A 26,650-nucleotide genomic window follows, 5' to 3' on the forward strand; every position below is an offset into this window, starting at 1 on the left:
AACAAAATCAAATGTGGCAAGTGAAACTTTGTGTTAAAACTTAAACAGATTTATATCTCAGGAATAGATGGAAAATAATGCAATTACTGTCTTCTTATTAACAACTTATTTCATGAGATCTGCCATTTGTAGTGAAATCACACTTTGACAAGGCGCATAATTTCATGCAATAAAAACTTTGAACGCCCGGAGAATGCAGATAGTTCAAAAATAAAGCTGGCGGAAAATGCAGATAGTCCTATTTTGTTTTACGCGGAGATTGCAGATATGCCAATTTTGTTTTTGGCGGAGATTGCAGATAGTCCGATTTTGCGCGGAGCCATCGATTTGTTTTTTTTAATTAGTTAATATGAATATATTAACGACTTTACGTCTCTATAATGTTTCTACACAACAATCTATAAAGTTAGTTTAGTGTAATTAACCAGGGATAAATTATGTTAAAGTATTTCAAAATATAAAAAATATACAATTGCATTTTACCTTGTTTTCTCCATTACGCTCTTTTCGCGGAATAATTGCAAGCCGGCTGAAAAGTGAATTATGGCGGCTAGGCCAAAGCGTGGCCTGACAAATAAAAACTCTTTAATCGAATATTACCTTGGGTCTGGAAAAGATCCAGGTGGTATCAAAGTTGTTTTGATAAATTCAGTTATAGGTTTGTCATTTTATTTGGTTTTCAATCATTTCTTTTTTATTAGCTATATTTTCAGTAGTATTTTGCTATAATTTATCAAGTAAATACAAAGTCGTGAATTTGTAGTAAAATTTAAAATTTATTATACTTTTTTATAATTTAAGGTATGGAGTAATATCAACAAAAAGGTTTAGGAAAGGAGACTTTCTTTTAGAATATGCAGGTGGGTGATGAGATGTTTAATCAAATCTAGCAGAAAATCATTTTTTTAAAAACAACTTCTTAAATATAAATGCATAATCAGAAATGCCTTTACATAGTTTAGACTATTTAAATTACTTAGGAGAAAAGATTTCTGAAAGTGAAGCACTCAAAAGAGAGGAAAAATACAAGAGTAATAGAATCGGTTGCTTCATCTATTACAATGTAATGGGAAGCAATGGGAAATTTTGGTCAGTATCTTTTTGTGAAGAAGTCTACACTATGATGTTCTGTATGTTAACCTTTTTGAAGTAAATGGCATCTTGACCTTTTTCTTGGTTACATCTCTGTAATTTTTATTTTAGTATTGATGCTACTTATTCTTTGCAAGCTGGAAGGTATGAATATCCAAAGGCAATGAAACTTTATTTCTAGATAAATTTGATGAATATAAAGCTGTTAATTGTCTAAATAGTTTTTTTGTAATCATATACTGCTTTCTTAATTTTTAAAGCACCTCAATAAGCTGATGCTTGTGTCCTAGTTTATATCTTCTAAAGGGTTTTAATGGAAAATTTGGTTTCCTTAAGATATGTGAATGATTCACCATTTAAATATTCAAATGCAGTAATGAAGCGTTATGTTTCAAATCAATCATCATATTTGGCACTTTACGCAGTTAAAGACATTGATATAGGCACAGAAATAAGGTTGTTATTTTAATCCTTATTCTTTTACGCTTCCTGAACCCTAATAATTATGTAAAACTTATCTAAAATCTGAATTTCAAGAATAATATTAAAATTGATACTTTGGCAACTAAATCTGTCAAATTTTAATGAATTGTTTAGTGATAAGAACCTAATTTTATCTAATTAATGCTCACAAAACCATTTATCGAGTTTTACATTTTATAATTACATATGATTTTCTATATTCCTTCTTACTCTTTAAATGCTGTAGCATTAAAACTTAAAATATGGATTTGTTTTTCTTCTGCAAAATCTCTAAAGAAAAAAAAATTGTTTGTTTCAAAACCATACTTTTAATAAATAGATATGATTATGGAGATGATGCAGAAGAAATGCCATGGCGCAATATGGTAAAGAATTATTTTGTACATTATTAATTGTAATTAATGTTAAGCACTGCAAGTCAATTACTAGAGGGATTGTATTAACTTTTCATTGTCCTATTATTTTTAGGTCACCTGCTTTACAAAAATCTAAAGAAATACATAAAAAACTTAACAAAATTTTTTTCTTTGTTTATTTCTCTAACTAAACACTAAAATAGGCACTTAGAAAATATTTCTTTAACTGTATGATTCCAAATCTCCCTTAAAATCAATGTCTACTCTATTTTCCTACTTAAAGTCAACACAACTTTCCATCACTGATACAATTTTTCTTTTCAATTGTATGATAATAAAATCTACTTTAAGTAGGCAGACAGCTTACTAAGTCAAATAAGAATATTTTGTGATTAAATTTCTCTGCCTAAAGTCAACACCACTTTCTTTCACTGATATGTTTGTCTTTTCTTTGTATGATAATAAAATGTACCTTAAGTAGACACACAGTTTGCTAAGTCTAGTGAGAATGTTTTGCATTTGTATTTCTCTGCCTAAAGTCAACACCACTTTCTTTCACTGATACAGCTTGTCTTTTTTATTGTATGATATCAAAGTCTACTTTAGTAAGACTCACAGTTTTCAATTTCTTGTTAGAATGTTTTGCATATATATTTCTCTGCCTAAAGTCAACACCACTTTCTTTCACTGATTAGTTTTTCTCTTCTTTGTATGATAATAAAATGTACCTTAAGTAGACACACAGTTTGCTAAGTCAAGTGAGAATGTTTTGCATTTGTATTTCTCTGCCTTAAGTCAACACAACTTTCCTTCACTGATGCAGCATGTCTTTTCTATTGTATGATATCAAAGTCTACTTTAGTTAGACTCACGGTTTTCAATTTCTTGTTAGAATGTTTTGCATATATATTTCTCTGCCTAAAGTCAAAACAACTTTTCCATCACTGATACAATTTGTCTTTTCTTTGTATGATAATAAAATCTACTTTAAGTAGACACACAGCTCACTAAGTCAAGTAGGAATATTTTGTGTTTATATTTCTCTGCCTAAAGTCAACACCACTTTCTTTCACTGATATGTTTGTCTTTTCTTTGTATGATAATAAAATGTACCTTAAGTAGACACACAGTTTGCTAAGTCAAGTGAGAATGTTTTGCATTTGTATTTCTCTGCCTTAATTCAACACAACTTTCCTTCACTGATGCAGCTTGTCTTTTCTATTGTATGATATCAAAGTCTACTTTAGTTAGACTCACGGTTTTCAATTTCTTGTTAGAATGTTTTGCATATATATTTCTCTGCCTAAAGTCAAAACAACTTTCCATCACTGATACAATTTGTCTTTTCTTTGTATGATAATAAAATCTACTTTAAGTAGACACACAGCTCACTAAGTCAAGTAGGAATATTTTGTGTTTATATTTCTCTGCCTAAAGTCAACACCACTTTCTTTAACTGATAAGTTTTTCTTTTCTTTTTATGATAATAAAATGTACCTTAAGTAGACACACAGTTTGCTAAGTCTAGTGAGAATGTTTTGCATTTGTATTTCTCTGCCTTAAGTCAACACAACTTTTCTTCACTGATGCAGCTTGTCTTTTCTATTGTACGATATCAAAGTCTACTATAGCTAGACTCACAGTTTTCAATGTCTTGTTAGAATGTTTTGCATATATATTTCTCTGCCTTAAGTCAACACAACTTTCCTTCACTGATGCAGCTGGTCTTTTCTATTTTATGAATTATAATCTACTTTAAGTAGACTTACTGTTTTCAAAGTCTTGTGAGAATGTTTTGCATATATATTTCTCTACTTTAATACAACCCTCTTTTTCAACACTGATACAGTTTGTCTTCTCTATTTCATGATATCAACATTTTCATTATGTAGACACAATTTACAATTTCTATTGAGTATCTTTTGCATATATATTTCTCTATTCTAACTCGAAACTATTTTCAAACACTGATTTAGTTTGTTTTTGCTATTGTATTGTATTAAAATTTACCTTAGATGAAAATTTGTCAGTTTAATAATGAAGATGTTTTTTATCAACTTATATTTTGTCTTGTCTTTTTAGGTTGAAAATCTGCAACCATTTGTGTTTTGTACTGAGGTAGTTTCTTTTGGTTCATATATAAATATATGGGTTGTAAATGATTTTTCTTTTGGGCTTGTTTTAGTTATTTGATTTTCTTTAGTTTTTGAATGATTAAAGATGGTCTTTTTATTTAAAAAAATTAATTAGTATTATATTTGTTTCATTTCGGTTTTGAAGTTAAATTTATATCAGATGTTAATTTATTTTTAAAAAATATTTTAATTAGAATGAAAATGTTATTGCTGCTCCAAATTCGTCTGCTGTTGATTTTTCTGTTTTGAGTTCAACCAAGGTACTTTAGTTTCACTTCTTATATTTTCTTGGAGAAAGTATAAAAGATAGTTTGAAATGTTTAATTTTGATTGTTCTAAAAAACTATCAATGTTACTCAAATTTTAGTTGTTTTTTGGATTCTTATTGGTTGTTAAAAATTTTTTGCATTAATGTTTATCCTAACAAGGTGGAAAATGAACAGGCAGTCACTGGTTCATCTAAAGACTCCAAAAAAATTGAGGTATTAGTTTTTAAATTATATAACAGTCACACAGATTTATAATTTTTAATTTTGTATGAGAAATTTATTTTTTCAGTTAATAATATTTGTAATATAACCAGGTGTGTAATGTGCATTCCACTCCAATCTCAAAAGTCACTAAAGGATTAAAGGTATTGAATTGAAGTTTTATAAATGATTTATCTTCAATATTTTGAACTTATAATTGATTTTTATGTGTTTGTTTTCACTAAAAGATGGAAGATGATGGTCTTCTTTTTTCTGATGTGGAAGATTCAGATGAAGAAATTTCTTACAGTGAAATCCTTCAGAATTGTTCTCTTTTGTTACAATCTCCTTATTATGGTACTTTGCTATTTTTTTTTTTTTTTTTATGTAAGTGTTTAAAATTGTGAAATTTTATATTCTTTTTAAAGTTTGCTTTAATTGTTTAAATTTATTTAGGAAATCATCTTTGTTTTTTATGTAAATATAATCTACTTATAAATAATAGTCAGAATTACTATAATTTAAAGAAATTAAGTTGATAAATAAATATTTTTCTTGTGCTGTTTTTTATATTTTCATTTATTGTTTTAATTATTTTTGATTCAGACAACAGTGGATCCAAGAAAACTGTACTTTTTGGAGAGAAGGTTATTTTGTATATATTTATAACTTTATCTTGCAGAATGTTAATTCATCAAGGGAAAAATTAAATTTAATGCTTTTTTGTACAATATGTAAAAGTAGCAGGTTTATTTATTGATAATAAATTTGCCTGTAGTGTGTTAATAATGCATCCAGGGTTGGGTTTGAAATGTTAATCAATTTTCATTTTTTTAGTATTCCACAGATTTATCGCCTACGCTATTTTCTGAGACTGATTCTATTAATGAAATAAGTTTGATGAATGATTCAGCTATTGGATTAGAAGATGCTCTTGATGTAGTTGAAACAGATGATGATATGGTTGGTGGTAGCCTTAATGAAAGCAAAGAAGTCAGTTTTAGTGCTAAAAAGAAAATACCATCTAAAAAGAAAATTCACAGACCATGTCCATTTTGTGAGGATGGTAAACTTCAAAGTGCTTTAACGCGCCACCTAAAACTAGTCCACAAAGATGAGCCAGCTATAATAAAGGCTTTATCTCTTCCAAAAAGGGAGCAAGTTGAAGCATTTGGTTTACTTCGGAAAAAAGGAATTTTTAATCATAATTTGATGGAAATGAAAAAAGATGATCCAAAATTTATTCGAGAGAGAAAAGCTCTTGATGGTGATGCTGATGCTGAGAATCTTGTGATTTGTGCTGTATGTAAGGGTTGTTATGCAAAACCATATAAGGCTAGGCACCAAATTCATTGTGGTCGAGATAATGGCCAAGTTATGATTCCACTAATGCCAATGGAAACATTGGTAAGGATTGATGGTTTAGAAAATGACTTTAAGGCAGTTATAAATAAGATGATCCAGGACGATATATCAACATTGGCTAAAAGTGATCCTATCATAATTATGATAGGTGCACGTATATATAAAGCTAATAAGTGTAAAAAAGAGAAAAAGTTTGAAGTGGAGAAGCGTGTTAGAGGAACTATGAGGCAACTTGCTCGACTTTATATGACATTTAAAAAGTCACTGGGTTCATCAAGTGATGCATCAGATATGTTTAAAAAAGAGAACATTAGTCATTTAAATAATGCTATACGTGAACTAACTGAAGATTCAAATGGAATGAAGTCTGGTTTAAAAGTTCATTTGCAAAATGTTATTAAACAAGTTGCTAATATGGTACAAGTTCATTTTATGGTGGAATCTCGAAACAATGAAGCTGAGATGGTTAGAGATTTTATATCAATATTTGCTATAATTCAGCATGAACTTTTTGGGGATGCCTTATACCAAATTCACCAAAAAAGAAACAAATCAACAAGAAAACTGGCAAACTTACCTGATGAACAAGCACTGAAAATATTACAAAATTACTTGAATAAGATAGTAGACAGTGGTTTTTTTTCCCTAAGATTTCCAAGTTCTGTGTTTGTGGATGTGAGAGATGCTGCATGTACAAGATAAACAATTTTTAATGGTCGTCGAGGTGGTGAACCAGCTAGGCTATTTATTTACCAATGGAAAGAAGCTGTTGCTGGGACATGGGTGGGAGAAGCAGCTAGAAGGTCATACATAGATGAAATATCAACTGGGAATTGAATAACTTTTCAGGAAGGGAAAGGAAATAAGCTAGTGCCTGTTTTTTTTCCTCCAGACCTAGTACCTTCAATGGAATTTTTAAGCTCAGCAGAAGCAAGAAAAGATTCTGGAACAGCTCCTCAAAATCAATACTTGTTTGCATCTACAAAAGGAAGTGATAGTCATGTTTCAGGCTGGCATGTGTTAGTGTCTTGTTGCAAAAAAGCTAATGTAGATGGCAAACTTACTGGTACTATGAATAGGCATAGAGTATCTTCTTTGATTGGAGCTCTTGGTTTATCAGAATCAAATCAACAGCTTGTGTTTGACCACTTTGGACACAGTGGTGATGTGAACAAAAACATATATCAAGTGCCCCAAGCAGAACAACAATTAAGAGCAACAGGTCAGCTTCCATTCTAATTTTTTATTGCTGTTAAATACCATGTTTGCTTAAACAGTTCATTTTTCCTCCCGTTTTGTACTAAGCAAACATGATATTTTTTATAAATTGTGTTTTTTAATTTCTAAATGTGTTTTTTTAATGTCTAAATGTGTTTGTTTTTTTTAAACGGATTTTTGTTACTAATTTTTTTGCAGGTAATTTTTGCTAATTTTAATTTTTTTTTTTTTTTTTTGCAGGTCAGCTTCTTAAAGCAATTGACCAGGGTCTGTCTGGTTCATACAGTTCCCAAAGTCATGATTTAGTAAAAGGAAAAATATCAACCTCTTTGATTTCAGATTTAAAGCCAATTAAATCAAAAGAAGCTAGGAGGAAAAGTATGTAAATATCTAAGAAATATATCTTTCTATCATACTTTTTTTGACTTAATCATTTTACATAGTAGATAAATATTTTAAACTGAATGGCGTATATCCTAGTATAAATTTAAAGTTCTTTACTTGGAATTCTTCCTTGCATTACATATTGGAAATATGTTAAAGTATTATTGTGCAAACATATTGGATGATAAATAATTGTCAAGAATGATGGTTTAATCTGTCAAAATTAAAGGAAATCTCCGAAACAAACCCTCTAATGGGAAAAAAAAAAAAATTAGAAAATATACATTAGCTAGAATGTATCATGAATTGTAGTATATTGTTATTGGAGTACCTTTTTGTGAAAGATAATAAAACAAGATATGAAATTTTTTAAAAATGATTTCTGATTTTACTTTTGCTCACAAATTAAAAAAAAAAATTGGTGGAACATTTAGAGGTTGTTTATCCCCAAAGTTTTGAGTATAAACTCTTCTCATTGCTATTTTTCTGTTACAGCTAACAAATTTTGACTTAAAGTTTGATCTAAAAACTTTTTTCTAAGGATATGTTAGTTCATCCAACAATGATGAGGAGGAGGATGAATTGGATCATGAAGATGATAATGTTAAATGTAAAAGTGACAAATCTGGTAACTTATGCATTAAATCAATGAGATCTAATTTTGTTAAATAATGTTACTTATGTAAATAAAATATTTTAATGTAGAATGGTTTAAAATGTTTTTATCAATTTTTTTAAACAATGACTCTTTTAAAATAGCTATAACATGATTAACAGTTTGTTTACTTTGAAGTTTTACATCTAATTTTTTCTTTTTTTTTTTTTTGCAATTAGCAAGAATTTATTTCCAATGGACTGAAAACCAAAAAAAATCGTTTGAAGCTACCTTTGGGAGCTACATAGCTCGCGATAAAGGATTTCCGAGTATGTTTTATTATTTGATCGTAGATTTTTCATGAGCATATTTTAAAATTAATTTAGAGTTAACTTTTTTGTTTTTAATTAGTTATGTAGAACTTGCACTGAGTGATTCAAGTCCTTTTAATAAGACATGCAGAGTTTTAAACTGTCCTATTTTCTTAAATCTCAATTAGGGAAAGGGGTTCAGTTACTATGTATCTAATTGTTAATTTTTTATTCTCATGAGAATTTTATTTTGCTATCACAAAATAACCACATTTAATATAATTAAATCAATTTATTAAATAACGATTACTTTGCTTTCCTTTATTATTAATAACTATTGTTATTTATAGCTAAATTAATATCACTAAAATACTAATTATTAATACCTTTAAAATACAAGTAATAGTTATTATTTGTATAAATTCCATTAATATTTTTCCTTGAATTTCTTAACATTAATGAACAAAGTGCCTTTAGGCGTTTAAATCTAAAATGTTAATGAGCACTGCAGTAAACATCTATGCAAATATCAGGGGGTGTTTGAGTATGCAAAATTGTTCTAAGAATGTTTGAAAGACATTGGATTGCCTGTTTTATATTTTAAAAAGTAAGTTTCAACTATTAGAAGCAAACAGTAAAAAATGCATTAAGCATTTTTGACAGCAATAACAACTTTTTAAAAAAATTACCAAATAGTATGAAAACCAGTACTTTAAAAATGCGATTTTTTTAGATTCCCTTAAATGGTTTATGTAAAATTTAAAACCTTAATATTTTGTTTTTGTTTTTGTTTTTGTTTTTTTTGGGGGGGGGGGGGTTACAAATCGGGATAAATAAATCCGTTATGGTCGGCAGATGAAAAGTTTTTTTTTACTTTAAACCTGAAAAAAGATTCTTCTTCTTCCTCGTAAAAAATTTAGGGGAGTTTTTTTTTTTATTATTAAAAACGAAGGCTCCGTGTTTTAAAAAAATTATACAATTTATAAATAGCGATTTTGTGGGATATAGTGTAACACAAGAGTTCTTATTTGATTATTTCTGATGCGATTAATATTGTAACATAAAAATCCGAAACATGTACAACTAAGACCTCAAATATACGACACCGTATACGAGATCGTTTATGGGAAAAATAACTCTTTGTTAAACGGTCATGTACAAAAGTGTAGACGTGTGTCATACATGTCATTAACCGTTTGCACTCCGGATTTTTTTCTTGTATGATATACCTGAAGCTACAGCATACTCGTAATTTCAAGTAGAAATAGTATATTTTGAATTCTGTATAAATATAAGTAAAAAAAAAAAAGAAATTATGCAAATGGATATTCAAACAATTAGATGAATGCCTTGCGTCAGTCACCAGCGCTGTGCAAAGGGTTAAGATACCAATTTTGCTGATAAGTTGACATCTTGTTTTTTTTTTTAGGCCGTGATGAAATGAACCAATTTGCGGATGGAAACAAGGTTCCTCGTAATCGTGTTCGAACGCGCATCGTCAACGAACGTGCATTAAGAAAAAGTAAAGAGAATCGTAATCTTAAAAAACATATGTCTATGATATTGTAATTGAGTTGTTTTTGTTTTTTGTTGTATTATTTCACATCCTCAATAAGCATCTCAGCTTTAAAACGTTCCTAAACGATGGCCTATTTTTTTCCAGTATTACCAAAATTTTGTGAATTGACAATGAAAAAAAAATTGATAAAAATAAAACATTTAAAACGAAGTTTGCTAAATAACCTAATCAAGAAAGAATTATCGTAAGATTTCTGTTACATTCTGTACGTTTTTAATGGCTTCATGTTCAGCTAAATGTTTTCATATATCAACTTAATATTTATTTAGTCGACTTAAAGTCGATCCAATGTTTTAGTTGCGTTAGGTCAACAGAGCGTGCAATGCAAAACGCTATGTCGACATTTTCTAACATTTCCCTCAAAAATCAGTCGAATCCTCTTTAAATGTAAAATATATCAATGATAAGTTGCTATAAACAGAAAAATTATTGTTTATTGACAAAATCAAAAGAATTAAATTCTGTCGACTTAAAGTATAGAAGCATATCGTAGTCGACTTTAGGTTCATCCAGGCTTATATGTATGTATATATATATATATATATATATATATATATATATATATATATATATATATATATATATACATATAGTACACACAGACACTCAGCAGTTTGCTTAAATTCATTTGGTTTAACAAAACTATCTTCAAAATAGTAACAAAATTCTATTTATTAATTGAACATATCTCCGTATTATTTGAACACATCTCTATAGTAGTTGCATGTTTGTCAAATTTGCCTTTGAAATGGGAATTAACTTAGGTGGAGTTCTCCAAAAGTCGGCACAACTATCATTGTCCTTTTTAAATGTATTACTTTCAAGTGATTCTAACACAGATGTCTTTTCTTTATGGTTCGAGTCTTTTTTTATCTCGTTGTTTGGCGTTACGGTATTCGCGTTTAATCCTCTATCCAAGGAATTTGCTTTCTTCTTTGTGACTAAATTAATGCTTGTACTTCCACTAGAAGTGATGCTTTGATCTTCGCTGTCGTTGTTCGGCAACATGTTTTTTTCTATTTTTCGCCATTTGGCACGACGATTTTGAAACCAAACCTTTACAAAGTAGAAAAAAAAATTAATTAATTATATATAAATTTATTCCTACTGAACTTTTTGAAAAAGATTTTTGTTATATGTAAAGTATTTTGCGTTAACGAGACTCAAAGATGATTAAAAAATAGAAGAATCGAAAAAGACACAAAAATTGTTTGTTATCTACCTGAATTCTGGACTCTGCTATTTCTAATTTCAACGCTAACACCTCTCTCATATACAAATCGGGATAATAAGTCTTCTTAAACGCTGTTTCAAGCTCTTCTAACTGCCACGGTGAAAAGTTTGTGCGCATCCGCATTCGTCGATATCCTTTCTGATGGTTGCAATAACAGCCTAGACGTGTATATAGAAGTGTATATAGACGTGTATATAGACGTGTATATAGAAGTGTATATAGAAGTGTATATAGAAAAATAAACTACTTTTCTTATTTTATGTGACTGTTGTTGTTCAGCGTTATCATATTTTATGTCGTGGATGACGTTAGTCTTGGTTTCATGCTTATCTCATAAATTTGTTCTGTTTTATGAGCTTAACATAACAGTAGTTTTTCTATTGTAAAAATAATTATTAATTTTTGAACTCACCCAGCCTTGTGTGATACAAAGGCTTTTCTTGTTGAATTTTCAACTGATTTTCCGAATAAAAGTTTAAAGATGTAGTTTGTTTGTTGATTTCCGAATTAAATTGATTGTAGTTTCGGTATGAAAATGGTTCATATGATGGGACCCTCTGAATGCGGTATGGGTCCATACCGGCTTTAGTAATCAAATTCTTTTCCTCCAATTTCCTTTCCGGTAAGCAGCAAGGACAATGCTGAAATTTACGTGAAGATAAAGTAATCATTTTTGTCAAATTCTTCACCTGTTACTTACGCAACAATTTTTTCCATTTAGTTCTATTTCAAGCAGCCGGGTGCTTTTATATCAATTTTAGATGCTAGCAAACTCAATAAGGGGGTTCGAGGTTAGGTGACTGACTAATAATATCAAATAAAATGAGCTTTCACTTAATTTAGGTCAATTGAATGATTTTGTAGTCTATTGATGACAGAGTATGTTAGCAATTATTTTCTGTAAAGATTTACTAGCTAATAATTTTGTAAATATTGAAACAAACGGTTTAATTTTAATGAAAATGTATAACACCCGTGAAGTTAATTTATAAAGTCGAAAGTTGATGAACTTTTGGTTAAAATAATCATTGAACAGATGAGCCAATAATTTTTGAGAGAATTGTTTAAACATAAACTTTAGTACTCGAGAGCTGGTTACTCACATCTTATTGTTTATACAATTGTATTTAAACACTTTTCATCTTCTAATTGCTCCATTTCTTTAATTTTTCATCATCAAATTAAAAAGATTAACTGGTACATAGTTCTATATTTTTTATCTTGTACTTTTTTATCCTTGAAATTCAAACAACTACTAAACAAGAAGTTTTTTTTTTTTGACTTTATGAAAGTTTTATATCGCGAAGATTTTTTTTTTTGAGTACCCCATGAAATTTATTTAAACCATCGTATATTAATTACTATATAGCATGAAATAAATCTATAATAATAAAAATTTGTTTATACAAAAGCAATGAATTATGCTGCTGGTATAATAGCTTTTCTTTTGATAGCAGAAAACCGCCAATTAGTTTAAACAATTTTTGCGAATATTATATTAAACTCTAATGACATCGCAGTACGCTGACCATAGGTTGATTGTGCTCATCGAAGCCGCTGACAACATTCCGCTGAAAGTTGTACAGCTATGTCAATAGATAATTTTAGAGGTGAAGTTATAATTGCTATGAATAAAAAACGTATCTTTGTACATATTTCATAGACACCATTAAGTATTTAAGAGGTATATAAAAAATTTTTTTTAAAACTTTTTAAAAAATTTACCCGTGTGATCGCGTTTTATAGCGTTCATGCAGTTAAAATTCGGCTGAAATGAAAAAGGAATGATGCATCGAACATACTTTTATCTCTTTGACATTTTTATGTGATGATGGCAATTAGAAACTGCAGTGAAGGGTTGCAATTTTCAGATTTTGCTTCATGATCAAATACTTCATAGTTTTACAGAAGAAACTTTACAAGAGAGCAAAAGAATTGTTTCGAAAGATTTATGTTAAGAGGTATTCCTTTTTTTTCAATTTGAGTCATTTGTAGTAATCTACGTTTTAAAACGTTTTTCTTTGATCAAATTTTACAAACTTTGGAATACTCAATTCATTTTAATAATGTTAACTCATTTTAATTTTTTTATAGGTTGTGAGTTTTTACGTGTTAGCTATCGAAAGTCAACAATTCAAAACTTAATCTTCTTCCACTTCCCCTTTGTATTGGGATGCTTTTTAATAATCTTTGAAGTTAGTAACTGTTTATGAGATAAGATATCATTAGATGAGAGGAAGATATCATTAGTTGAGAGGAAATGGACATGATTTCAATTTTTATTAATTGAAGGAGTCAGAGAAGAGATAATAAGTAGTAAAGCATTATTTAAACATCCCACAGTTTATAACTATGCTTTTTCATACTCTATTTTTTGTAATATTATATTAACATTCTAATACATTTTTTCAGTCATTTTGTTATATATGTTATAAGTATATTTACAAGATTTATATAACAGTTTGTTAAAAGTATATTTACAAGATTTATATAACATTTTTTTACATACATTTTTAATGTTATGCTATATGTTTTATATTTAATCTACTTCATTTTACATTTTTAATTGATATTTTATGTTTTATATATGTAATCTCAAATATTTGATATAAATATTTATTAGCTTACAAATGATAGTTCATGAAAATTGCAGCAATAAAGTTATGCAAAATACAAAGGCTTCACGATTTTAGAATGAGTCAACTAGAAAAAAACTGATAATGAAATTGATCAAAAACAAACCTCAAAAAGCATTTTCTTAAAAAGTTACATTGCTAAATTTTTTCATACCTTCCCTATTTTAATTGTTTAATTGGAAAAGAGAATTTTTACGGATATCAACGTGCGAATGATGTTAAATTTAGGCATGGTTCAGGCTTGCTAACAAAGATTGCTTTCTGAGTCTGAAAAGTTTTAAATAAATTAACTTGTGATTCACTTCTTGGCAAATCTTTACATGGAAAAGCACAAAACCAAAATGAGGCATTTAATAAAATGGTTCAGGAATTTTTTGAATAAATCGACCTTTCCCAGTAGGAATTGGACGTCCAATGCCTACTGGGTTTTAGGTTTACAACAAATTTCTTAATTACCCATGATGCAGTTTCTAACTTCGTCGCTGTAAAATTATGGGACATTAAAAGCAAAGATGATAAATAAAAAAGAAGCAAAATAAAGCACAAAACTAAGGAATACTTTGAAGTTACCTTTAAAGATCCTATTCTTGTGATTTTTAGTTACTTTATTTGGGAAAATTTTTGAAATATAATATACATGGCCGCCGAGAGGGGGGATAGACGGGGAAAATTCACGGGGCCCCGTGTGTGTACAAGTAATTTTTTAAAATAATTTTTAAAAGATTTAAATAGTTTTAACTTCTAAAAGATTTAATTAACTTTTATTTTTAATGACCAGAGCACGCTTCTTTTGGTCCTGGGTATATAATTGATCATAATGAGGGCCCCTTAAGAAAACTTCCCTGGGGCCCGAATTTTCTCTCGGCTCCTATGATAATATATAACTATTTACTTATTTAAGTTTAAGATAATATACATGCTGTTTTATTACATATTTTCTATCATTAATGTACCATTTAAATGGATGTTGTTATAATAAGAATTTAAAAAAAGAAAGTTAACTTATTTTAGAAAATGATTAACATTAGGGTGTCCCTGTATTTGTGTTTTAACTATTATTTATTTCGTTTATAACTACAAAGCTTTAAATATCAACTGTAAAATTCTTTTATCAAAGGACGAGATCGCAAAAAAACCAAGGAATAAGTGCAATCAAGGACGTATTAACGTTTGACGTTCAACGCATTGTTATAGATCAAAGGTGCCGCCAATTAGCCAAAAACTGTGCGTGTTACCGTCAATTTTCTAAATTCATGATACAGATATTCCGACTTCTACCCGTCAAATTTACGTCAAAAAACCTCCCTCAGTAAACCCATTATAATTATGCATTTACTGAAGCTTATGGTTATAAAAGACAAAAAAATTATTCAAGAATAGTTCACAAATCTGAAAAAGGTTAATTTGAGCTATGAACTTTGCGTAATAAAAATTAAACTGTGTTTAAACTTTGACGTCTAAAAAAAGGCTTTTGCAAAAAGGCTATGTATGGTTTACTAGAATGGATAGAGTAAAGTGAAACAAATTTTCCTTGTTAAATTGAAACTGCTGATATAGTTTAAAGGTCGAAAAAGATATTTTTAGTGTTCTTTTTACCCCACTCTCAAATTATGCTTCCCAATTTAAGGTTCAAATCAGAGAGTATTTTTTATTTTTGTCGGAAATCTCGAACTTATTTGCCTCGCTTTTTTTTTCTCTTGAATTTGTGATTTTTCGTCCTAGTTATAAATTTTCTTATTTGTGATACCTAAATCGCATTTTGTCTAAATGTATTATAACTAAAAGCATCTTAACCCTTTCATGCGCTGGGTTGTTTTATAACAACAAATTAAACTAAGCTTCCCCAATGCAAATAGTGCATTCTAACCGATTGAAAACTGCTGTAGAAAAAGTCTACTTTAACATTTCATAGTACCACTATCATTTTGTAGATAATTTTTTGTGGGTTATGTTAGTTATGGGAAAATAATTGGAGCATGAAAGGATTGAAGTTCATAAAAAACTGTTGATTTTAGAAGTTGGAAAGAAATATTAAGTATGTATTTTTAATGAGCATTTTTGATAAAGCATTTTTAAACAGTCAGTCATGTAAAGCTACTTTAACTTATAATGATCTTATTACTTTTATTATTACTGTTGTTACTAATAGTAACAACATATGATAATAAAAATGATAAGACCATTCCTTTTGTTGCATATTCTTGAGCCTTCTACAAGTGATGTACAACCTTATCTTTAACCTTTTCTAGATATATCAAAAGAAGTAATCTTATATTCCTATCTATTATCTCATTACTGGATAAATAATGAGTCTTAATGAGGAATATTTAAAACATTTATGTAGAAAGTGTGGCTGCATAATAAAACAGGATAGTCAAATAAAACCTGTTGTTATCTTTAAACAAGCAACTCTTAGTTTTTACAAGCTGGATATAACCTCAGACTATCAAAACGTTCATCCTGAATATTTATGCAAATCATTTTATATGGTCTTATACAGGTTAGATTTAAAATCAAAAAAAGGCTTTGAAGTTGAGAGGAATGATAAATTCTTCACTTTTTCTGAACACTCAGAAACCTGTTATGTATGTAACACACCCACAAGAGTTGGAAGAAATAAAAAAGCACATATGATAAGTATTCATCAACAGTTAAAAGCATTTGCATCAAAACATGGTTTTGACTGTTACAATGAAAATAACAAAAACTATTTTGTAATAGTTAAAATCAATAGTTATCACCGATGAAATGGCATGTGGAGACTAATTGTTTTAAATCGTAAAGTGCCATTATCCATTAGTATTAACAAATCTCTTCCAGATCAACTTAATCTTCAATCTACTAATATTATATTCTCCAACATTTCATGTGTAAACATCTATAAAGGTAATAATGACTTCCACTATCTTTTTTTCTAATCAGAAGTAAATTTTCTGCTTTTAAAATTTCCGAAGCACATCAAATGAGGATGTTGGAATAATTAAAACGAAAGAAGGCAATACAGTTGAAAACTTTGAAGTTATTAGAAATAAAGATTGTTCATTAATATGGTCAGAAGTTTGTTGTGATTTTAGTACTATCTACTGTACTAACTTTCGTGTAATGGAATGCAGGTTAAAGAGTAAAGAAAGTCAATTATCTCTTACCTTTAACCAGCCATTTTTTAACTTTGCATATTTTCTTACAACAGTATATGTAATAAAGGTAATAAAGACAACTTGTATTCTTCTACATGGAAATTCAATAGTACATTACAACAATTTATAGTTTTGAATAATTTCTAAAATCAAAACTAAGAGTTATTGAAATATTTTCATAATCTAGGAGTGTTTGCAAATATAAAATAGCACCAGCCAAGACGTTAAGTTCCACAACATGTGAGTATAAACACATCTTTAGTACTAATTCTCTAAGATATTTATTGTGACATTTCGGACAGGTAAATTTAGTTATTAACCGTTCTTCTGTTTTTTTTCAGCATTTTGGTTTCTTCTTCTGCAATCAGCTTCTCTGTAGGAATTGCTGGTGGTATGAGCTTTAATTCAAAATACTCTGATAACAAGTCCGTTAACTCTTCAAGATCTATCTCAATAAAATCATCCACAACTATTTCAATTTTGTTATCAATATTTTCAAGCAAAAAAGAATAATCTTCTTGATTAATATTGAAGTTTTCTGTCATTCTCATTTTATGTATCGCTGCTCAGAAATATTTTTATTGGATAGTCCAGACCATCTTTTTCCGACGTCGAATAAAATAAAAATACTCCCCGGTTTCGCAATTATCACCAATTATTTCGCTATTGTTATCTAAACAATACCTTAACCCATATACTTTTTATGAAACAAAACATTTAACGTCCATCTATTAATACTAGTGATCAACCGGAACAGAGATTTTGCCGGAACCGGAACCAAACCGGTAACAGATCATAAATATACCTTACCGAAACCGGAACCGAAAATAAATCCCAACCGAAACAGGAACAGAAACCTGAACCAAAAATAACTAACATATATTTAAAAAGTTAGTTCTAATTTAAACAAAAATTAATGTAGTAAAAATAATTAAAATTTTACATTTTTTTTTAGTTTTTCCGAAACCCAAGGCATAGAGAAGCAATTACACAATCCAAAAAATCATTTAACACTTAAATGATTTTTTGGATTTTCAAAATGCACATTAATCATTTTCCCCTGTTCGAGATTGCGCAATAATTTTTAAAATGTGCGAAAAAGATGGAGTTTTTTTTCATTGTCGCCAGACTTTGAGCTGCAGGAGCCAATTCATCTTTAAGAGGTTCTAAATTGTCCATTTGGATCATGACAATATGTTTAAGAAAATAAGCTGGTAAGAATCAGAATGGTATAAGTTCAGCTCAAATAATAGCGATAAAAACATTACAAGATATGAATAATAATTTAAAATTTATTTTAACAAGAAAATTAATGAATTTTCAAACAAAGCCAAGTTTTATCTACATTAATTCTCAAGCCTAACTACTAATTTTAAAAATTTTTAATCATTTTTATCAAAATGATAATAACGGTATTATGCTAAATAAAGCTTTATAATATATTTTTCCAGTAGTATTTTGAACCGGGAATCCGGCCGGAACCGAAAATTTAAATATACCCGAAACCGGAACCGAAATTTTGGTTCCGGCCGTAATTTTGGCTGGAAACCGGATCCGAACCGAATTCCAGTCGATCACTAATTAATACGTCCTTGGTGCAATTGACTCGTGGCTCAATTAAATTGACAAATGCAGCACTGTTATCGCAAGATAACTAATTATCATAGATGGAGCTTCAGAAACAGTCATGAACGGAAATTACTTGAGGTGATTGTGCCAAAATAACTAATAGAGAGTTAAAATGTATTAGATAAGTCAAATTAAAGTTATAAAAAAGTTTTTGTGTCGCGGAAAAAATTCATTTTTTCCACAATATAAAAAAATTTCAAATTGCTGAACTTGCAATACCATGTGCTGAGCTTGAAAAATAAATAATTATACAGAAAAAATTAATATAAAAAAAAGGCATTTACTGACCTCAAATTCTCTGTACAACTAAATTCTATTAATACTCCCCAGTTGGATTAAGTTAAAAGACCTTGAAAATACTTTTTGTTGGGCAGTATTTTGGTTAACTTATGGTTCTAGAAATAATCCAGGATGAAAAAAGCTTTCGGGGACAAATGCCCCGGAGTATGAAACTTTTTTTTCTATGGTGATTAAGTCCTGATTCCAATAGTCAATATTACTTTTGAAAAAACACTGGTGTAATCATCGGCCTTTTTTTTCGATTTTTTATGAACAATGGCGAATAATAACCAACTTCAACCGACTTTAGCGAACTTCCGTCTTCAGATAAATCTAGTTTTCTGGTGAGAAAAGTTTGTATTCATACACAAATTTTCTGGTGAGAAATAGCTTTCTCGCCTTTGTTCCGAAATAAATTTTCTAATCTTTTTTCCTTTGAAAACAATAGCTCATGAAAACATTTTGTCTTATTTCAAGTCATTAATTTTATTTTTATCTATAAATAAATGCGGATGAAGCTTAACAAAAAGTTAAGCTTCGTTTTTCTTATACCCATAAATTTCGTTACTTAATAAGCAATAAATTTACTAGCGGTCCGTAACAACTGTCTTATTTAAAAAATTGTTTCTGAAAAAAAAAAGGAGCACATGGTTCTATTAAATATGATCGAGTTAGGAAGTAAGCAAATAGAAGTTCTACTATCTTTTCCTATGGGTAATAATTTTTGGAAACAGATAGCACTCGTATTTTTTCTTTTTTAAAAAATTTTAAAATTGATAAAAAAAAAAAAGAAAAGAAAAGTTTGTTGAGTTAAAAAAATTTAGCTAGCTTTTATCAACAATACTGCTATTTAAAGAAAAAGTTATTTGATTTATTAAAGCTCGTTCTCTTTAGCACTCTTTTTTTTATTGCAGATAAATTGCTTTTTAAAATGAAGAAAATTTGTATTCATTTTATCTTTGACCGACTCTTAGTAAAACTAAAAAGCCTGCCAAAATACTACTATTGTCCATTTCCTCAATACGATCAATTTAAATTAGATGATTCAATGATCACTTCCCTAAAAAATAGTAAATTTTAAATGCATAATAAAAACCAAATTACATCATTATCATGCATTTCCAATTTTATCAATTTTGGTTTATGTAACTACATTTTATATAAAAGTGACTGCTTCTTTACACCATGTAAATATGTAGAAATTGTCAAATTTTTACATACAGTCCACTTGTCACTCTAGAAAATTTAACCAAACTTATTAGATTGAAATCAAAATTATGGCATTCAGCAAATAATATTTCTTTACTCAACACAAAATCTATGTTTTCCAATATAACACTTACATTTGAGTAAAAAAAAAAATTGTATTTTTTTACTCAAAAATGAATAATTGTTGAGATTCAAAAAACCAAAAGATAAAAAAAAAGAAGTTTAAAAAGATTCATTTTGAGTAAATTTTAGAAATACTTTGTTAAATATTTTAAAAAGTAGTATGTAATTATTTCAATATTCTTAAATTTTTAATTTTATAGGTTGTTTTTTATTTTTTATATATATCTAGCTTCTTTATTTAGATATCTAGAGAATATTTATATTTTTTTTAAGATGTTTTTTTTTATTGATGTTTTCTTTAATAAAAAGTTTTCTATCTTCAATTTTTATTCTGAATAAACTTTGTATGCATTGTAATATTTAAATTAAAATTCTGTTAAATTTTTATTTACTTCAAACAAGTTCAGCTTGTTTAGTTTTTAAGTTATTGTTCTATTTTTTATGCAGTTAAGTATAATAAGTGCTCTTAAAAATTGCTTGAAGAAATAATAGTTAAAATAATTAGTTTTTTGTAATTAATATTTTATATATATTATGTATATTTTAGATAATAAACTGTAAGCAAAAGTTTGCTATGTTAGATATGCAAACAGTTTCAATTACAAAGGTATGTTTTTAAGCTTAAATGTTTCCTGTAAAAATTTTCTTTGTAACTATTCAATAATTTTTTGTTAAGGCTGATTCATAGTCTTAGAAACTTATGAGCATAGTTTTGTCTTTTTATTGCTTTTATTTTCTGTATTTTAGTTTGAGCATGCTGGCAAGTTTTGTTGTCAGCCAGTTAGAAATGATAAATCTGACTGTTACTTGGAGTATCTTGCATCATTAAATACTTATTTTGATAACAACAATGACAGCGACTCAATGTATATGCCACGAGTAGGACAGGTAGTCTTTATAGATTCTTAAATGAAATGTTAAAACTATAAAAATCTATAATAATTGTAAGATTTTAAAGTTAAAATTGTTATATTCTCTTAGCTAAAAAATAGTACATTATCATAATATAGATAATGTATGTAATTTCATTAGGACTGATTTGAAACTTTTTATCTCTATTGAATTTAGTTTTTATTGTTTGTAGTTGTATGCAGCCTACACATCAGTTGGAGATTCTGATCAAAAGTTTTGGTATCGTGGTCAAGTAATATGTATTTTTCAGAGCACTGGTGGGTTTATTGCAAGGTATTGTTTTCATAAAAATTTTCTAATTAAAGGTCTTAAAATTATAAACTTGATGTTTATGATGTTTTTTTTAAACATCCACATAATCAAAAGCTTGATATTTTTTATTGAGGGTATTAAGAAAAATGCTACCCATTTCTTATGCTAAATAAAATATCAGTTTAAGATATTGCAGTGAGGAAAGAGCAATTATAGTTGCATTATACAAGAAATAATTTTCAGTCCTTTGAGTTATTTTTCTCAATTTTGCATTTTGTTGTTTATATTTATTTCCTTCTTTTACTATTAGACTTTTCCTGGTTGATGAAGGTCATATTGTTTGTGTAACAAAAGCAAGGTTAGTTTTGAAGGTCTTTGTCAGAATTCATAAAAAAACATAATTTTTTTATTTAAAAAAAAAAAATCTTAAAAAGAAGGTAATGATCCTGACAAAGAATTAATAAGAAGCTAAGAAAATTTGTTATCAAGCTTGTCAATTTTGTTATTTTGTTTCAGAAGTTTTACAAATTAGAATTTATTCCATTCATAAATTTATAAGTTAATTTAAATCATCTGAATTAAACTTTGATTTTTAGTTTTAAATTACTAATTTCAGTCAATAATCATGGTTGAAAATAATATTCAAAATAATGTTTAAAGTAGTGTTAAAAATATCAATTTCTAAATAACACTCAAATGTTAGTTAAGTAAAAAGGTAAATATAAAACAAATGTTCAAATTATGAAAAAAATCTTAAAAAAAGTCAGAGATTTGAATTTATAGACTAATAATCTTTTAGATTGAAAGTCATGCACCCTAAGTTTGAAAATTTTCCTCATCAGTTTCTCCAATGTTTTCTATATGGAATTGCCCCTGTCACTTTGTCTCCAAACTTCCAGCTTCAGATGTCAATCCAGTAAGTCATGAACTTTTTTCTTTCTTAGCTAGACAGCAGAAGGATGTCAATAAATACAAGACTTTATTTCTTTACTTTTTGTAAAAAAATTCATGTTTACTTACGAAGATTTTGATACTACATTAACAGAATTGTCCATATTTAATTTAAAAAAAAAAAAAGAAATGGAAATATTATTCAGAGGAATAACATTGCTATTTACTTACTATTTACTTATCAGTTTTAAAAGAATAAAATTTTGAAGATTACAAAATTTTGTTATTTTATTAAAGATTAAATAAATATTTTTATTTACTTTAGCACCAACACAGTGGTGTAAAAGCACTTTTTTTTTAAAGATAAAAAAAAATGTAGAGAAAAGAGAAAAAATTTCATTCAAACTTATCACATATATTATCATTTCAGAAAAACATTGTATTGGGACAACTCTGCTACAGAATTTGTTGAACAGACAATAAATGGTGTGTATAATTTATGTTTTTAAAAGTTTATCATTGTATTTTTTATCTAGTGTATGTATAATATGGGATAAATGTTTATTTAATCATTTATGTTTATGTTTCTAAGTAAAAAATAATTTTGTAGTTTTATATTCTTTATAATTAATATACAAACAAAACATTTTGTTATTTAATTGTAAGTTAAACATAATATATCCATCTTTAGTTCTGTTAGATGTAGTTGTTAGCCTATTTCTTAATCTCCAAATAGTGGTTGTATTTTATCTGCAATTAGAGTTAAAAAACATCTTTTTTCCTTAATTGAGTTTTCACTTTTTCTTTTTTAGTATTTTTGTTTTATATTTTAAGGCAAGAATACTGCTATCAAAGTAGTCTCTGAGAATTCTGATTGCTCTAAAAATGTTGTGTTGTATGTACAAAAAGAAGGCTTATGGTGCAGTGTAAATGAAATGCTTGTAAAAGGGAATTTTGGTTACATTCTTTCAAATGACGATGTTTCTCAAGTGGATACCTTAAAACCTACAGAAAATGTTTTTAAAAGTAATACTCAAGATCAAATTCCTTTTTCCTTTATGTTAAATGATGAATCTCCAATAAAATCCAAGATCAATTTTATGTTAAATGATGAATCTCCAATAAAATCCAAGACCAATTTTATGTTAAATGATGAATCTCCAATAAAATCCAAGATCAATTTTGAACAAAATCTGCCAGTATTGCATGAAGTCAATGAGCCCAAATTATCAACTATTGAGACTATTAATAGCTATAACCTTTTACAAAAACAGAGAGATCAACAACAAAAGTTATGTAGAAACCATGTAAGCAAAGACTGTGAGGATTTGCTGAATCTGCTTAATAAAGATCAAACAAATGTTACTCCAGAAAGCATTTTTACAAAAGACTCAGATATTTCAAATATGGAATCCATGAATATGTCAAAGATTCAATCTTTCAAATCAAGACTTGTTAGCCCAAGTAAGCTTTTAGAAAATAATTTAGGAAAAGAATCTTCTGATATATTATCTAAAAGTTTTAATCTTCAAAATGAACAACTTTGTAGCATAAATAGTGGCTCACCTAATAAACAGATACAAGCTGACACAATTAATGATCAGTTCAGTACCCCCACACCTTTCAAGCCATTTGCATTTCTTAATTCTAAAGAAAGTTCAGAAGAAGATTCAAATTTAGTTGATGCTTCTCCAGTGTTACAAGCTCTCTCAGTTGGAGGTATGAATGGCTCAACCAAAAACAGTGATGACATTTTCGTTCACGGTAAACTAAAGAGAGAGCCTTTTGAAAGATTATCAAGTTTAGAATTACCACTTCCTCTGAAAAAAAAAGTTATAGAATTAGGTTTTGAATCTCCTACTCAATTTCAATCACATATATTTCCAGCTGTTATGGCTTTTCGACATATAGTTGGAATACCTGAGCTAAATAGCAACAATATTTCAAAGATAGTGGGATATATTTTACCAATTTTAAAGAACTTAGTTGAAAAAAATGACATTTACAAAAACTTGGGTAATGGAAATGGGGTAAGTTTTCAAATATTGTGCTGAAAAGATTATTTTTTCATAAAAATCTTTTAAAATTTTTTTCATGCTTTTAATTATTATTTTTTTACAGCCTTTTGTGCTTGTATGTGTCTCTGATTGGATTGAAGCCCAACAAGTGTATGATGTCTGTCAAAATCTTGCTAGTTACAAAACGACAGTGCGCATTGATATTTTTTATGGTGGGATGGATAATGAAGAGGAGCGCAATGTTAGATTAATAAATGGCTGTGAAATACTTATTGTGACAATGCCAGCTTTAATAAAAATTCTTTTTGGGGGGTTTACAAATTTGAAGCGTTTATGTCATGTTATTTTTGATAATGCAGATGTTCTGGTAGAAAAATACACTGAAGATATAAAGATTTTTATGAGGCTTTTTGCACAGACATTAAAGGAGCTTAAAAGAAGCGAGTCTACACAACATATTATTGTTATGTCAAAGAAATGGTCAAATGGAATTCGGTCACTAATAAATAGCTACCTTGTTGACCCTTTAGTTATAATAGGCAACAAAATAGAAGCAGCTTTGTTTGCTGAAGTGCCAATGGTGGTTCAGTTATGCAATTCAGTTGAAAGACTAGATTATTTATTAGGTGAGTTCACTCTTATGTTTAGTTTTTAGCCATCACATTTTTATGATTATTGCTTAAGGATCTTAATCTTTTTCCAATCAACAAAAAAAAAAAGAAAAAAGAAATGTATATTTTGACATAAATATGACAAGTTATGGATACTTTCAAATTTTTAAAATTGACTATTTATCTCATCGAAAAGTAACTTGAATAGTCTTTTTTAAAAAATAAAAAAAAATAAAAAATTTGAAGCACCTGTTAATCAAAGATGAAACTTTTTATTTTCATCTTTTTAATAGAACATTTTTTTTAAAAAAAGAGTTGTTGCCTAAAATCCAATTTTAATGCCATCAGTGTTCCATTATTATTTAAGGAGAATATTAAAAAATCTGTTAGTATAAATCTTTAACAAGCTTTTTTAATGACTGAGTTATGTTATTTAAAGTTTTTTATGATGTATCAAAATCAATCTTTAACTGGAATTATTGTTATCTTGAATCAGTGTATGCTTTAGGTTTTCTGGAAACTGATGCTCAAGAGAAGAATACAATAATATTTACTAACTCAGCAAAAAGCGCAGAAGAGCTGCAAGATCAATTGACCAGATATAGCATATTTTCAAATGTTATCACTGAGTTTATGTCTCCATTAGCTGTAAAAGATGTCAAGCTTTCATGGAATACTTCATTGAAAAGAAAAAGCAATTTTTTAAGTAACCATTTCCAAAAAAATTTAATAAAAAATTTAAGAAACATTTTATCTATATATATATATGACTCTAACATCCAGACAATTTTTCATATTAAATAGCAAATCGTGAAAATATAATTTGTTATTTAATTTGATGAATAACTTTTTTTAATTTTGTTCTGTTTATCCATTTTCTAATAAAATAAAACACAAATATTTTTAGTAATGAGTGATAAATCAGTTTTAAGTTCTGGTATCAAAAATGCATCTTACATTGTTCATTATGATTTTTGCCAAAAGAAAAGTGAATTTGGAAATCGATTAAATTGTTTACAAGAAATCATGAGAGAAAATGTAAGTGGAAAAAAAAAAAATTTCTTTTTTTTTTTTAAATTTGAATTTAATTGAATTGTGTCAATTCTCATAGTTAAATGCACCAAGTAAAAGGGTCAATAAATTTTTATTAGATAGACATAGATAACAAATAGATAGATTTCACACTTTAGAAGAACAATCAATCAAGTATTGGGTGTGGAAAAAAAGTTTTTGTAGTTTTAAGAATATATTTTTTAAGTACAAGATGCATAAAGTTCTCTTGGTTTTAAAGTATATTTAACAAATACACAGTACAAGTATATGTACTGTGTATAAGTATATATATATATATAATACACAGTACAAGTATATGTACTGTGTATAAGTATATATATATAATACACAGTACAAGTATATGTACTGTGTATAAGTATATATATAATACACAGTACAAGTATTCATGTACATAATCAAATCAACTATCCATGTAATTGCTGTTAGAGGCAACCATTTTTTCTATTTACAGAGAAATGATGTATGAATAAAAAGTATATATTTGTGACCAAATAACCTTTTATATTGCTTTTACTATAATTATTAATTTTACAGAATATACCAGTGTCCTTATTTTCATCTGAATATAAATTATTCAATACAATCATATCTCATAAAACTTTTAAAAAACTTTTAATACTATAAAACTGTGAAGTATGCAAGTATAATTATTTGCAC

General features: G+C 28.0%; 4 protein-coding genes and 1 long non-coding RNA gene across 7 annotated transcripts in view; 4 read left to right on the forward strand and 1 right to left on the reverse strand.

Moving 5' to 3' along the window:
• The first annotated feature begins 486 nt into the window (after positions 1-486).
• On the forward strand, positions 487-6,603 carry LOC149881047 (uncharacterized). Its single transcript, XM_090068323.1, has 13 exons — positions 487-658; positions 802-860; positions 981-1,089; positions 1,204-1,236; positions 1,429-1,548; positions 1,895-1,940; positions 4,014-4,049; positions 4,261-4,326; positions 4,495-4,548; positions 4,650-4,700; positions 4,785-4,893; positions 5,143-5,183; positions 5,374-6,603. The coding sequence occupies exons 3-13, from the start codon at positions 1,067-1,069 to the stop codon at positions 6,601-6,603; spliced, it is 1,809 nt and encodes a 602-aa protein (XP_089924449.1). The 5' UTR covers positions 487-658; positions 802-860; positions 981-1,066.
• A 204-nt stretch (positions 6,604-6,807) lies between these two features.
• On the forward strand, positions 6,808-10,051 carry LOC149881048 (uncharacterized). Its single transcript, XM_090068324.1, has 5 exons — positions 6,808-7,123; positions 7,360-7,497; positions 8,045-8,131; positions 8,338-8,427; positions 9,839-10,051. The coding sequence occupies exons 1-5, from the start codon at positions 6,808-6,810 to the stop codon at positions 9,976-9,978; spliced, it is 771 nt and encodes a 256-aa protein (XP_089924450.1). The 3' UTR covers positions 9,979-10,051.
• Positions 10,052-10,601: 550 nt separating this feature from the next.
• On the reverse strand, positions 10,602-11,938 carry LOC145194081 (uncharacterized). The gene is made up of 3 exons (XM_080071672.2): positions 11,635-11,938; positions 11,211-11,380; positions 10,602-11,044 (listed from the first exon to the last, which is right to left on the reverse strand). Exons 1-3 carry the CDS (start codon positions 11,891-11,893, stop codon positions 10,700-10,702), a joined length of 774 nt encoding a protein of 257 aa, XP_079927798.2. The 5' UTR covers positions 11,894-11,938; the 3' UTR covers positions 10,602-10,699.
• Positions 11,939-12,870: 932 nt separating this feature from the next.
• On the forward strand, positions 12,871-13,788 carry LOC149881049 (uncharacterized). The gene is made up of 2 exons (XR_016445945.1): positions 12,871-13,183; positions 13,317-13,788. It is a non-coding gene; the product is annotated as an uncharacterized LOC149881049 (long non-coding RNA).
• A 5,678-nt stretch (positions 13,789-19,466) lies between these two features.
• Positions 19,467-26,650, forward strand: part of LOC145193755 (putative ATP-dependent RNA helicase TDRD12) — a 30,949-nt gene continuing 23,765 nt past the window's right edge. Inside the window, exons 1-11 of one of the 3 annotated variants that reach the window (XM_090068757.1) lie at positions 19,467-19,581; positions 20,783-20,842; positions 20,983-21,123; positions 21,320-21,420; positions 21,710-21,757; positions 22,199-22,315; positions 22,721-22,776; positions 23,125-24,320; positions 24,412-24,934; positions 25,428-25,625; positions 25,827-25,957. In XM_090068757.1, coding sequence (XP_089924883.1) covers positions 20,810-20,842; positions 20,983-21,123; positions 21,320-21,420; positions 21,710-21,757; positions 22,199-22,315; positions 22,721-22,776; positions 23,125-24,320; positions 24,412-24,934; positions 25,428-25,625; positions 25,827-25,957 — 2,544 coding nt within the window. In that variant the 5' untranslated portion in view covers positions 19,467-19,581; positions 20,783-20,809. Of the gene's footprint in view, positions 19,618-20,782; positions 20,843-20,982; positions 21,124-21,319; positions 21,421-21,709; positions 21,758-22,198; positions 22,316-22,720; positions 22,777-23,124; positions 24,321-24,411; positions 24,935-25,427; positions 25,626-25,826; positions 25,958-26,650 lie in introns of all 3 variants that reach the window. The other 2 variants (XM_090068756.1, XR_016445632.1) reach the window with 2 other exon arrangements.

This window comes from Hydra viridissima, unplaced genomic scaffold (genome assembly GCF_058129835.1).
Source record: "Hydra viridissima isolate aposymbiotic clone 2 unplaced genomic scaffold, HvirCarnegie_v1 scaffold_12, whole genome shotgun sequence".
Taxonomy (NCBI): Eukaryota; Metazoa; Cnidaria; class Hydrozoa; order Anthoathecata; family Hydridae; genus Hydra; species Hydra viridissima.